At 41.9% G+C, this 12,668-nt stretch overlaps 1 protein-coding gene across 1 annotated transcript; it reads left to right on the top strand.

The window, feature by feature from the left end:
* Nucleotides 1-7,529, top strand: LOC136848569 (probable dimethyladenosine transferase). The gene is made up of 6 exons (XM_067120857.1): nucleotides 1-159; nucleotides 2,074-2,300; nucleotides 2,520-2,729; nucleotides 3,108-3,314; nucleotides 4,008-4,151; nucleotides 5,389-7,529. The coding sequence occupies exons 2-6, from the start codon at nucleotides 2,082-2,084 to the stop codon at nucleotides 5,581-5,583; spliced, it is 975 nt and encodes a 324-aa protein (XP_066976958.1). The 5' UTR covers nucleotides 1-159; nucleotides 2,074-2,081; the 3' UTR covers nucleotides 5,584-7,529.
* Nucleotides 7,530-12,668: the final 5,139 nt, after the last annotated feature.

Genomic DNA, 12,668 nt, shown 5'->3' with positions numbered 1-12,668 from the left:
AGAAGGGACCGGTTTTTAGCTGAGTAACTTTAGTTAATGAACGAACCCCTGCCGTAAACAATCCCGCATGGAGTTAATTGGTCAACCCTCGGCTCACCCGGTTGGCCAACGTCCCTCGTTTAAGCCATCCAGATTATACGACGTACTGTCTTGAAAAAGGTACTTTTCGTTAATTTCTTTAAGCCTGATTAATCCCATATCATTTACAGAGGTTTTTAAATGGTTTATGTTGGGGAGAGTGAAATATTTCTGCCAAAATAAGCGGATGAGTTACGGTAGGTTGCGTTAGGTTAGCCAACTTGGCCTGTCACCAGCGTGGAATATTTATAGATATTTGGGGCTTCATGCTGTCCCCGACTATTAAAAGAAGGTCTAGTAATATATATCTTTGTATTTATACGTTTATGCTTTATTTGTAGCGTAGCAGCCACTTACAGGCTACGCTAGGACCGTAGGGTATGCTAAATCCAGCCTAACCTAAAGTTCAGTATGGGCTCGGCTAGCTACTAGCCCAGGGTATAGGGTAGCTTAACACATGTCATTAAAAAACTATATTTATAAATTGCTGCTTTCCAATAGTTTTTCACAGGATTTGACAAATTTTATATTCACCATTGAAATTGTTGATTAAGATTGGGGTTGGATTAACCTTTTACACGTTACAGCTCCTGGTAAACGCATGAATTATGATAGCCTTCTACTAAGTTCTTACTGGGCACAGGAGCCATAAATTTTGATAGGCATTTTGGGCCAAATACATGATTCATATATTTTTCTGACTTTTCAGCTTGCGTTTTATGTATTTCTAATTATCTGTGTTGGTGCAAGTGTTTTATTTTTTTGGCAATAGTAATACTGCAGAATAGTAGCCAGAATGCTCACGTTCTGCTTTGTATTGTATAATGTAACATTGGGTGGGTCACCCCTTGGCCTTAGGCTATCAGGGCTTGGTACCCTAGGATAGGTTAGGTTAGGATGTATCCCTGTTGAAGTATCTTTGCTTTGTTTTTAAGCAAAGCATGAGCGGTGGAAATAGGGCTAATGCTTATAACTCTTCTGCAGTTTATCTGTAAATATTTAAAGATCAGCTTAAAGGGATCTCGGTGAGAACCAGGGTTTTTGGTCATGGGAGGGTTGGTGATGGTTGCTTAAACAATATGTAGTACACCAGTCAGAATGGTAGGAATTAATAAGTTACAATATAAATATTAAAAAAATACAAAGCTTATGTATATCAATAGTAGCTGACCCAGAAATTCAGAAAAAGTAAAAATGTCACATGGACTGTTACAGGATGCCCCCTAACCTAGGGTGTTGGGGGTTAACTGTCTAGGGGCTGGAGCACTGTAAAAGTCTTACAGTAAAATACTGGGATGCATCTTGACCTAAATTAGGACACTGGGTCTAGCCTATACTTGGCTGACAGGCTGAATCCCTACCTCCTGACCAATATACAAATTTGCATCATGACCAAACCTAGGCTGCTGTGGCCTCGGGGTCGAGTAGAGATGTGATGTCCAGCAACTGGAAGATAGACTGGGATCTCAAAGATTTAGTGGTGTGGTCATATGATGAAGAGGGATAAGGAACAGTTAGAGTCGTAGATATGGAAAGAGCAAGAGAAAAACCTGTAGGAATGGTAGGAAAAATATGGAAGAAAAGGACAGGTGAAAGCCTAGACCAGGTAGGAGTTCAGCTAGATAGTGCACAGGACAAGAGGGGAGTGGAGAAAACTCATTACATATTTAACTTGAAAGTTTGTAAGATGGTGGTTATCACTACATACCTTTATTTGACATGAAAGTTCTCCTCCTGACCCCACTGACTGGATTCACTGGCAGGTAGAATTGTGAGCTGTTGGACTGAAGTGTATTCTTGCCCCTTAAGGATAACTCTCCCTCATATATTATTACTACTGATTTTTCTAATGGTCTTTTTATCAGTATTGTGTAGTATTATCTTCACAAAAGTCTTGTGTAATGGAGGTAAAATTTGGGTGTGTGTTAAAAGCATTAAAAATGTTCAAACATTGTATGCTTGTCTTGGATTTTCATAGTTATATTTTATTTCAAGGTGTCACAATGCCGAAAGCTTGCAAGGAGAAGAAGTACAGGATACATAAGGAGGTGTGCAAAGTCAGCACCAAGGCAGGAATAAAGGGAGCTAAGCCTGCCTCTGGTGCAGTATCACAAGGCCTGGTTTTCAATACAGACCTGGGCCAACATGTTTTGAAGAATCCTTTAATTATTACTGCCATGGTTGAGAAGGCAGGATTGAAAACTACAGATACAGTACTTGAGGTTAGTATGATAGCATTGCTTCTGAGATTAATAGATCTTATAATGTATTCGGGTTCACTTTTTGCAGTTACTGAAAGACATTAATATCAGTAATGGTTGTGTACTAATTTATGAATTAATAGTTAATGCTGGCTATGTATTGTGTTACAGTACAATATGTTTTTTTTATTTAAGATTTAATGAATTGTTTTATATTGAAGTTGTTTTCAATTTATTTAGGTTGGTCCAGGTACAGGAAACGTTACAACCAAGTTGTTAGAGCGTGTGAAAAGAGTCATAGCCTGTGAAGTAGATCCTCGTATGATAGCTGAATTACAGAAGCGATTTATAGCTACTCCATTTCATTCAAAACTAGACATTAGAATAGGAGATGTTTTGAAAGCCGATCTCCCAACATTTGATGTTTGTGTTGCAAATTTGCCATATCAGGTAGGTTGAATTTGTAATCCATGTAATTGCAATATTATTACAATATCTTTCATGATACACTTCTTATTTTGGGAAATGTACTTTATTTGGTTGAAATACTTCCATTATTTTTGTATTAGAAAGGTGGAAAAACATCTTGTCCACAAAATATTCAGAGTAGAATGTTGACATTTTAAATTTGTTCCATGTATCTTTTTGTATCTTTTCTTTTTTTTTTGTTAGTAGAGGTACGTATGTGTGGCAATTCAAGAAATGAGTTGTGAAATTGGTTAAGTGTGTCAGTTTTTCTTAGGCACATTTGTTAGATTTAATGCATGCTTATGATGTTGAGTTACTGGTTTGTCACGGAGTTACTTATCTGTTTTAAATACACTTCAGATTTCATCGCCTTTCATCTTCAAGTTATTGCTACATCGCCCAGTGTTTCGGTGTGCGGTACTTATGTTCCAACAAGAATTTGCTGAGCGTCTCATTGCCAAACCAGGTGATAAACTGTACTGTAGGTTAACGGTCAACACTCAGCTACTAGCAAAGGTGGATCACCTCATGAAAGTGGGCAAGAATAATTTCAGACCTCCCCCAAAGGTATCTGCAATTATCAACGAGTCTTCTTTTTCACTTGTTCATTCAGTAAATCATTGCATTTTACTGAATTAAAATGTTCCATTTTAGTTGGCAATTTGGTCCAGTTACTTTGTTCAAGTGTACATACGAAGAGTTACACACAAGAAAAAGGATCTTATTTTTATTGTCATCCTTAAAGAATTTGTGTAGCCTTTGTTTAAATGGATAGATAATGGAAGGAAAGAGATGCAAATGTAATTTTTTATTTCTTAGGAAGATGAAAAACCTATTTGATTTCCCTCGAAGAGGTAATATATTTTGAGAAATCTGTTCATGTGTGATCTGCATTCATTTTAGCTACAGAGTCATTAAATAAAATACTGAAGCTTTTGAAAGGTGATTGTGCAGTGTTACACTGCATCATCCACTCTTTAACATTGTAGACATGAAAAAGTAATCGTATTGAGTAAAAAATTCTTATTAATTTGCTTTAAGAGAGGTCAGATGTCAGGGGGATGGAGAGTATAGCTTGTTTATTATGTATACGGTATTGTATTGCTCAAAGGTGTTCCAGTTATATTCGGTTTGGCTGAATGATTTCTCTCATGGAATGTATATCTTCTGTATAGTGTGTGTTTAGTATACATTCCTATCATTTGTGTTACTATATTTGTGTGAATAATGTAAGATCTACAATTTTGGTCATGGTTACAGGTCGAATCATCGGTGGTGAGAGTTGAACCAAAGAACCCTGTTCCAAACATCAATTTTAATGAGTGGGATGGCCTCCTTCGTATAGTTTTCGTCAGAAAAAACAAGACTTTGTTAGCCAACTTCAAACAAACTTCAGTTATTCAGGTTTGGTACATCCCAGTACATGTCATTTTACAAATAACTTTTTTTGTGTTCATTTATGGTTTTCGCAAGGGAGTTGGTGCTTATAGTGTAATTGGTATAGCGTGCTGTAAGCATTTCTAAATGGCTTTGATGTCATCCCTTTGATCCTCAGCTGCGTTCTTTGTTTGGCCATGTTCTATTCATGTTTTAGTGGCCATTCTTCTTTTTTTTTGTGTTCAGCATCTTGAACCTATTCCTTTATTCCGAATTTCCATTGAACAGACTCCTTTGTTGGTAAATTGCAATGGTCATTGGTGGGGATTTTGGATACTGAAAATTAAATGAAGTAGGATAGCAGGATTCTACACCCTGTGTTTAAGTAGTAGCTTGGGTTTGACCCAACAAGAACACATTTTCCGAATCGTGACCTGACTGGCGTTTGTGGAAACTGCATGAGCAAAATCTATACTGCATTTTATGGCATGCATATGAAACCAAAATGATACATTTCTCACTGTTAAATCTCGCTTGTAAATAGGTATAGGTTGTGATGAAGCTGTCTCTCTTTTTCAAGAATTTGTATTAGGTATGGAGACATGAAATACCCTGATTCTTGGTAAGACTGCTGCAGTACAGTAAGTATTCCATATGTAGACAAGTACATGGCCTGGAGATAAGCGTAGTGGTTGGGTTTCAGTCATAAGACTTCCACTTGCACATTCCCTGAATTATTAAAGTTAATAATGAGAAGAAAAGGAGTTGCTCTCAATGAATGTAAACTAGAACCAAAATGAGGAGGTTTGGGGTAAGAATTCCAACATTTAAAGAGAAATAAAAGAATCAAAACTAAAGTATGAGGTTTTAACAGGATAATGACAAAACTCAGATTCCAGCAAACTTAAAAGACTGGAGTGGACTGGTTGAAATTCACTTTTAACTCCAAATATAAAATGAAGTTAATAAAGTACCATTAAGTAAAGTAGGTAATTGTAGAATAATGACACCATGATCTGTAATTATAGGTAAAAAACATAGCAAGCATTATGTACTTGAGTGGGTGGAAGTATTTTTGCAGGGAAGGATTATGTACAGCCTGAACTAGAACTTGTAATATGATTAGGCAGTTTTATTATGCTGTCACTTAAAAATTTTGTATTTTGAACATATGATAAGAATCTGAAAAATTCCATTGCTGTTTGTTACCTGTATCTTAGTTCATTTGGTGCAGTCCCTACTTTTGACCAAATCCTTTTTCCAGACACTGGAAAAGAATTACAAGACGTGGTGTTCCCTTCGAGAGAAGAAAATTCCTGAAGACTTTTGCATCAAGAAGAAAATCGAGGACATCCTTGTCGATAGCGAGTTTGACAAGAAACGAGCGCGACATATGGACCAGGATGACTTTTTAGCGCTGTTGCATGCATTCAATAAGGAAGATATACATTTTGTTTAAGCATAGTAGTATTTAGTTGCTTTAATTTTTTTCATGGTCACCTGTTGTTGATCAGTGGTAGTTAGATTGATATTGATATAAGTCACTCTGTGCTTCCTGGATCCCTGTTATTAATTAACATGGTTATTTATAATGTATTTATATGAATGTCACAAAATGTATATAGTGAAGTGTTATGGAATACTGTCTTTGGAGTATTGTCTGAGTTGGAGATTGAAGAATTAGGTACAGACTTTTCATAGTATTTTTCAGGTAAAATGACTGCTTTTCTCTCTCCCTCAATCTCTTGTTCTCTCTGGCCTCGCACCCCAATGGTAAGTGTGCTTAGCTCACAACCTGAGGGACAAGTGTTTGACTCTTGAACCAGACAAGGAGCGATGAATGGGTGTGTCCCCTGAAGTCTGATATGCTTTTGTTGACCTAAGCAGTGGAACAGGTACCTAATTGTTAGTTAGCCATGATGGCTTGCAGCTAGGAAAAAAAACAAGTGAAGAGGAGAGAAAGAACATCAGATGTGAGTGTTAATTACTGCATCAAAATGCATACTGTACAGTCAAAACAAAAGGGTCTCGACAAGGTTATTCGCACCCACTAGGGTGAAATCATCAGAAATTCATTATCTTTTTTTCTCTCTCTCTCTCTTTCTCTCTGCTAAGTTGCTATGGATGGGACCAGTAATTTTATTTTTATAATATAAAAGCATCATCTTGCCTCTATATTCTTTCCTGTCACAGGTTAGGGAAAGTATGGGTAAACTAGGTTTATTAAGGTTTTCATATTTTACTAAAACACTTGTATTTAAAAAGACCCACTTTTTATTTTCAGATTTTAAAAAATTGGTGGCTCTCCCCTCAAAGAGTTTGTAAAAGTTTTTGGCATGGGTAGATTATGTTAAAAGGTTTTAGTTTGGTTTTTAATGAATTGCTCTTGTTTCTTATAAAGCATTTTGCCTACTATCATCAGCATAATCATCATTTCTGCTGTTTTGTCCACATTCATTTTGAAGTCCCAACTGGTCTAGGTCTTCATACTAACCGGTCTTGTTACTTCCACACCTATGATTTTTCTGACTTACTGCTTCACTTTTCATCCATTACCCAAGTCGTTTCAGTCACTAAGTTCTCTATCTTTAATAGATTTGCAATATAAACAGCTTCTTGGTGATAGTAATGTAGTCACGTAAAATAATTGAGATTTTACTCAAATTTGAAGATATATGGTTCTTTAACTGGTATTGATCATAATACAGATTCTTGTAATGTAAAAATGTCATCTGCAGAGAGATAATTGAAAAGTTTTTAATCAGAAGTACTTTTGCTTATGTCATCCGGTGTATGATGTACATAGCTTGTCTAGGGAAGACCCAAGCAAAATTAATATTCTCTCATAAAAAATATAGGTACTGTAGCTTTATACAGTAATTTCTGTTCATGGTAAGTCATTGTTTTGCTAGACTTGACAAATGTTAGGGTCACAAGCATAGACTGAACTAGCAAGTGGCTGAAACTTGAAAAGGTTTATGTAAGCTTTTTTTGTGTGTGTTTTTTATTTTATCAATGGATTAGGCAGTGAATTGGTCATATTCATTTTATACTGTCTGCTTCACAGTTCATCTGCTGTTCCTGCAATTCATAGGTGAAATTATCAGTTCTTGTGTTGCTACCAATAGTGATATTCTTTCACAACATCTTTCAAGTTAGGTATTTGTGGCTTTATTCATCATTTTCATTTATACTGAATGGTTCTTTTATGAAGGTGAATTGGTTATCCTACTGATTTAGTGTTGCTAATTCAAGGTGTGTTTCACATGAAAGGAAAAGTGCAGTACTGTACTCATAAGTGTTGGTTAAGTATTACTATTTTGCATATTGAGTGTCAAATGGAGTAGATTTTAGTATATAAATGATGCATTACCATTTATTTATTGTGTGTTAGCCTTGTACCAGTTTGGTTTAGTATCTAGATGACAGCATCAGCATAGCGAGAGTGAAAGTTTTTCAGTCATCATCACAAGCTTTTTTTTTCAGCTTTTCCTTTAATAATGTTAGTTCCGCACTCCCCTCTGTACTGTACTCTTTCTGCTTGAACTTCTATCTTGTCTAGGTCTTCATCTATCCCGTTTTCTCCTGATGTCCTTAACCTTCTTACAGGTGTTTGTCTGGTCACTTCCATATCTGTTGCGTTTCTGACTACCTATTACTCAAATCCTCTTGTTTCCAAACCATCCCAGTCATTGATTTCAGTCTTTTTTTCATATTCTTGATACAATTCATAATCCATTATCCAATCTTCCCACCGTCCTTGTCAATGCTCATGTTTGGAAGTTTGTAAACTTGAATTATATACAGATTGTGAATCTCATCTGTGATGTTGATTGCCAAAAGGATGGCATGGATACTGGAAGACTGTAAACATTATTTTTACAAATAAATAAAAAAATATTTGTTCATGACACTTACCTGACAGATATATATATAGCTGTATTCTCCGAAAGGGACCGACAGAAATTCAAAACTTACGGCTGCACGAGATGGGCCAGGTGGTTAGTACCCATTCCCGCCGCTGGGAGGCGGGTATCAGGAACCATTCCCATTTTCTATTCAGATTTTCTCTGTCGCCGGTATTGTCAACACCTGTTGTCAATACCTCCGCTGTTGGATTTCGTAAACTTTTTCCACTAAGTATTCTGATTGTCTTTTGGTATTTGGACTTTGGCTTTGTGGATAGGCATACGCTTCTTTGGACTGTTTTGATTTTGGTTTTGGCTTTTCCTTGAACGAGATGTCTGGATCTAGTTCTGCTAGTTTCAGGGTGTGTGTTGTTCAGGAGTGTAGGTGAGGCTACCGAAAGCTTGTAGACCCTCACACAGTATGCATGAGATGTAGAGGGCATGTCTGTATGTTGGATGATCGCTGCAAGGAGTGTGAATCGTTGCCTGATTCTGATTGGAAGGCGTACGATTCTTACGTTCGCAAGCTAGAGCGTGATCGTGTAAGGAGGTCTTCCTCCAGGAGTGTGTCGGTAGGTGGGAGTCAGGGTATTAATTTATCTCCTGTTAACCCTACTAATGCTTCTCCTTTCCTGTAGAGAGTCGCCTTCTAACCCTGTGATTGCGTCTGCGGAAGGTAATGCCCTTGCGCAGATTTTGAACTCCATTCGCACCTTGAGTCTAAGGTGTTGGCGATCGAAAGTGCAGTGAAGTGTAGTGATCCCCCAGTGTTGTGGAGGGGCGTCAGATCGGCCCTATAATGCCTCTAGGTCTAGACCTCTGCCGAACTCCCAGGACTTAGGGAATGGGCATGTCGAAAGCCGCAAGAGGGTTGGGGACCCCCACCGATCTGGCGTCCCTTCGGCAGGCCTTGTTGACGTCTCCCAGGCTGCCAAGGATCGTGCTTTCGCGCACGGATCTTAAGATTGTTTTTCGTCCTCCGAGGCGTCCTCTCCACTTAGGGGTCACGTTCTCGGTTGGACTCTCGTCCTTTCAAGAGGAGCCGCGTTGAAGAGGACGCTTCTTCTCCTCTTTCTCGTGCCTTAGACTCTTCTCCCGACTGGCTGCGAGATTTGCCGCCCGCAGAAGAGGACCAGGATTTCTTCGGAGGAGGGCGTTGCTGAACGCCCCAGCCGCACAAGAAGAGAGCCTCTGTCGCTCTTGGTAGAAGGAGGAGGACGTCTCCTTCCCCCTTCTTCTCATAAGAGCAGCCCTTCTCCTGAGAGGGCTTCCTCTCCTTCTAAGCGTCTTATCCAAGATATGCAGCGGCAGTTAGCTTCCCTTCTCGCTGCTACGGAGAAGCAACCTCGTGGGCGCCGCAAGGATTTGTCGCTGCCAGTTAAAAGATCTAAGAGGTCTCCCCTCTCCTTCTCTTCGTTTGTCTCTCTCCCCTGCGGCTTTCGTAGTCACCCTCATCGTTCTGCGGATCATCAGCTCTCCTTGCCCCCGTCGTGACTCGCTGGTTGATCAGGACGCTCCTCTTGCAGCTCGGCTTGCTGCTAGTAAGAGTTCGCACCAAGACGCTCTTCTTGCCTCTCCTCCTGCTTCGCTCGTTTTGGCGTTCGCAGGGCGCCCACCAGGACGCTTCTCGTTTTCCCGATCCCTGCATGATGCTCTCCAGGACTCTCGTCAAGAAGCTCGGCGGCTCGCTTCGTCGAGACTCGTCAGGACGCTCGGCAGCTTGTAAGACAGGACGCTCTTCAGGACGCTCGGCTGCTTTCGAAGCAGGACGCTCGTCAGGACGCTCATCAGGACGCTCGTCAGGACGCTTCTCAGGACGCTCATCAGGACGCTCGGCAGGACGCTCCTGTACGAGTTGTTCCTGAATTTTCTGCTGCTTCTTCCCACGAGAAGAGGTCTCTGGGACGTATTGGACCCAAAGGTCTTTGTTTCTCTCTAGCCCCGGAAGACTCTCCTGTCGCTCCTGTCGAAGAGGCGGATTTGTCTCAGGAGTCGGACTCTGCTGAACAAGAGCCCCCTCTTTCGTCTTTCTCCGACTACAGGATTTTGGCTAGTATGCTTAAGGAGCTTTTTCCTGATAAGTTTCAGCCTTCTGCTCCTCTTTCCCCTCCTTCGCAGTTAGCTTCTTGAAGGTGAGGAAATCGCTTGACTTCCTACAAATGAAGACTTCGTTGGCTACAAGAAAAGCTCTCAAGAGGGTCAATGCATGGATGGAAGATAGGAAGTCTCAAGGGAAATCTTCCTTCGCTCTCCCCCCGTCTAGATTGTGCGGGAAAGCGGGTATGTGGTATGAGACGGGAGAGGAAATTGGCTCTAGAGTTCCTTCTTCCTCTCAAGGTGATTTTGCGAGCCTCGTGGATGCGTCAAGGAGGTCTCTTCTTTCTTCAGCTAAGGTGTCTTGGACTCTTTCTGAAACCGACCACCATCTGAAAGGCCTCTTCAAGTCGATGGAGGTTTTTAACTTTCTGGACTGGTGCTTGGGGGCCTTGGACTTAAGGACTCGTAGTCCGGACTCTATTTCTCTGGGAGCTGTCCAGTGTACTGTCGTGCATGGACAAGGCCGTCAGGGATGGCGCTGATGAACTGGCTTCTCATTTTGGTACAACCCTCCTAAAGAAGAGGGCTTTGTACTGCAATTTCGCTGCCAAGTCAGTTTCTCCTGTTCAGAGGGCTGAGTTACTTTTTGCCCCTCTTTCTAGCCATCTCTTCCCCCAGCCGCTTGTCAAGGATCTCGCCTCCAGCCTTAAGGAGAAGGCTACTCAGGATCTCCTTGCTCAATCTTCCAGGCGTCCTAGTGTCCCTTCTACGTCTTCGCAAGGACTTCCCCCGAAGAGACAGAAGCCCTTTCGTGGGAGATCTTCCTCCTCTAGACCTTTTTCGCGAGGAAGAGGTCTCTCCAGAGGCGGAGCCCCTTCTTCCCAAAGGGGCAAGAAGTGATTTTTCTCACCTCCAGACACCAGTAGGAGCCAGGCTTCTCCTGTTTTCGGAAGCCTGGAAAGTAAGAGGGGCGGATTCCTGGTCCCTCAATGTGATCAAAAAAGGTTACAGGATCCCGTTCCTCGAAAACCCCCCCCTGTCCTCTACTCCCAGAGATCTGTCGCCTTCTTACCGACCGGAAAAGCAACAGATCCTTTTAGATCTGCTGGAAGATATGATTCAGAAGAGAGCAATAGAGCGAGTCCTGGATCTGGAGTCTCCAGGTTTTTACAACCGTCTCTTCCTGGTTCCAAAACAGTCAGGGGTGGAGACCAGTCCTGGACGTCAGCAGACTGAACAACTTTGTCGTCAGGAGAAGTTCAAAATGGAGACGCCTCAGTCGGTTATCAATGCACTGCGACCAGGCGATTGGATGGTCTCTCTCGACCTTCAGGACGCGTATTTTCATGTCCCCATTCATCCTCAATCGAGAAAGTTTTTGAGGTTTGTCCTGAAGGGAAGAGTGTACCAATTCAGAGCTCTCTGTTTCGGTCTGAGTACAGCTCCTATAGTTTTCACAGTCCTGATGAGGAACGTTGCCCGGTGGCTTCATCTTGCCGGAGTAAGGATATCGCTCTATCTAGACGACTGGCTCATCAGAGCCACGTCGAAACAAAGGTGTCTGGAGGACTTGCATTCGACTTTGGAACTGACGAAGTCCCTGGGACTTCTTGTGAATTTAGAGAAGTCTCATCTGATCCCCTCTCAGTCCATTCTTTATCTGGGGATTCGGATGGATTCAGCGGGTTTTCGAGCCTTTCCATCCCAGGACCGTCAGCAGCACTGCTTAGTAAAAGTTTCGGCCTTCCTGGGGAAAGAAACATGCTCGGTGAGGGAATGGATGAGTCTGCTGGGGACCATTTCATCACTGGAGAAGTTTGTTTCCCTGGGAGGTTGCATCTCAGACCCCTACAGTTCTTTCTTGCAGACAACTGGAAGAACAAGGAGGACTTAGACGAGTCTCTCAGGATCTCTCTCTCCGTCAAGGACCATCTTCGGTGGTGGCTCGATCCTGTAAAGTTGGCAGAAGGGGTCTCTCTATCTTCAGAGCCCCGACCTAGTGTTGTTTTCCGACGCGTCCATGTCGGGATGGGGAGCAACACTAGGGGAGGAAGTGTCAGGCACCTGGGAAGGGGAACAGGTGTCCTGGCACATAAATCTCAAAGAACTGAAAGCGATTTTCCTGGCTCTTCAGTTCTTCCAGGATCAAGTTGCAGGTCGGGTGATTCAAGTCAACTCCGACAACACCACGACCCTGGCGTACCTCAAGAAACAGGGAGGTACTCATTCCCGGTCCCTGTTCCTGATCGCCAAGGAGATCCTGCTTTGGGCACATTCTCACCAGGTGACGATTCTCACTCGTTTTGTTGCAGGGTCGAGAATGTTCGCGCCGACCTTCTCAGTCGACAACATCAGCTGCTGCCTACAGAATGGACTCTGAACGCAGAAGTGTGTCAGGATCTTTTGAAACTTTGGGGACGTCCCCTAGTGGACGTTTTTCGCGACTTCAAGGACCACAAGGCTGCCCCTTTACTGCTCTCCTGTTCTCGACCGGGAGCCCTTGCAACAGACGCCTTTCTCTGGGACTGGAAGGGTCTAGATCTGTACGCCTTTCCCCCATTCAAGATTCTGGGGGAAGTCGTCAGAAAGTTTGTAGCCT

The sequence above is a fragment of the Macrobrachium rosenbergii genome, chromosome 19 (genome assembly GCF_040412425.1).
Source record: "Macrobrachium rosenbergii isolate ZJJX-2024 chromosome 19, ASM4041242v1, whole genome shotgun sequence".
NCBI lineage: Eukaryota > Metazoa > Arthropoda > Malacostraca > Decapoda > Palaemonidae > Macrobrachium > Macrobrachium rosenbergii.
The sequence above is the reverse complement of the archived record's forward strand: the minus strand, read 5'-3'. Positions and strand labels throughout refer to the sequence as shown.

Excerpts from the sequence above, each read along its gene's own strand:
- LOC136848569 (XM_067120857.1), top strand. The coding sequence starts at position 2,082 with ATGCCGAAAGCTTGCAAGGAGAAGAAGTACAGGATACATAAGGAGGTG. Across the intron at positions 2,301-2,519 it reads CTACAGATACAGTACTTGAG|GTTGGTCCAGGTACAGGAAA; the intron begins GTTAGTATGATA and ends CAATTTATTTAG. Across the intron at positions 4,152-5,388 it reads AACAAACTTCAGTTATTCAG|ACACTGGAAAAGAATTACAA; the intron begins GTTTGGTACATC and ends TCCTTTTTCCAG.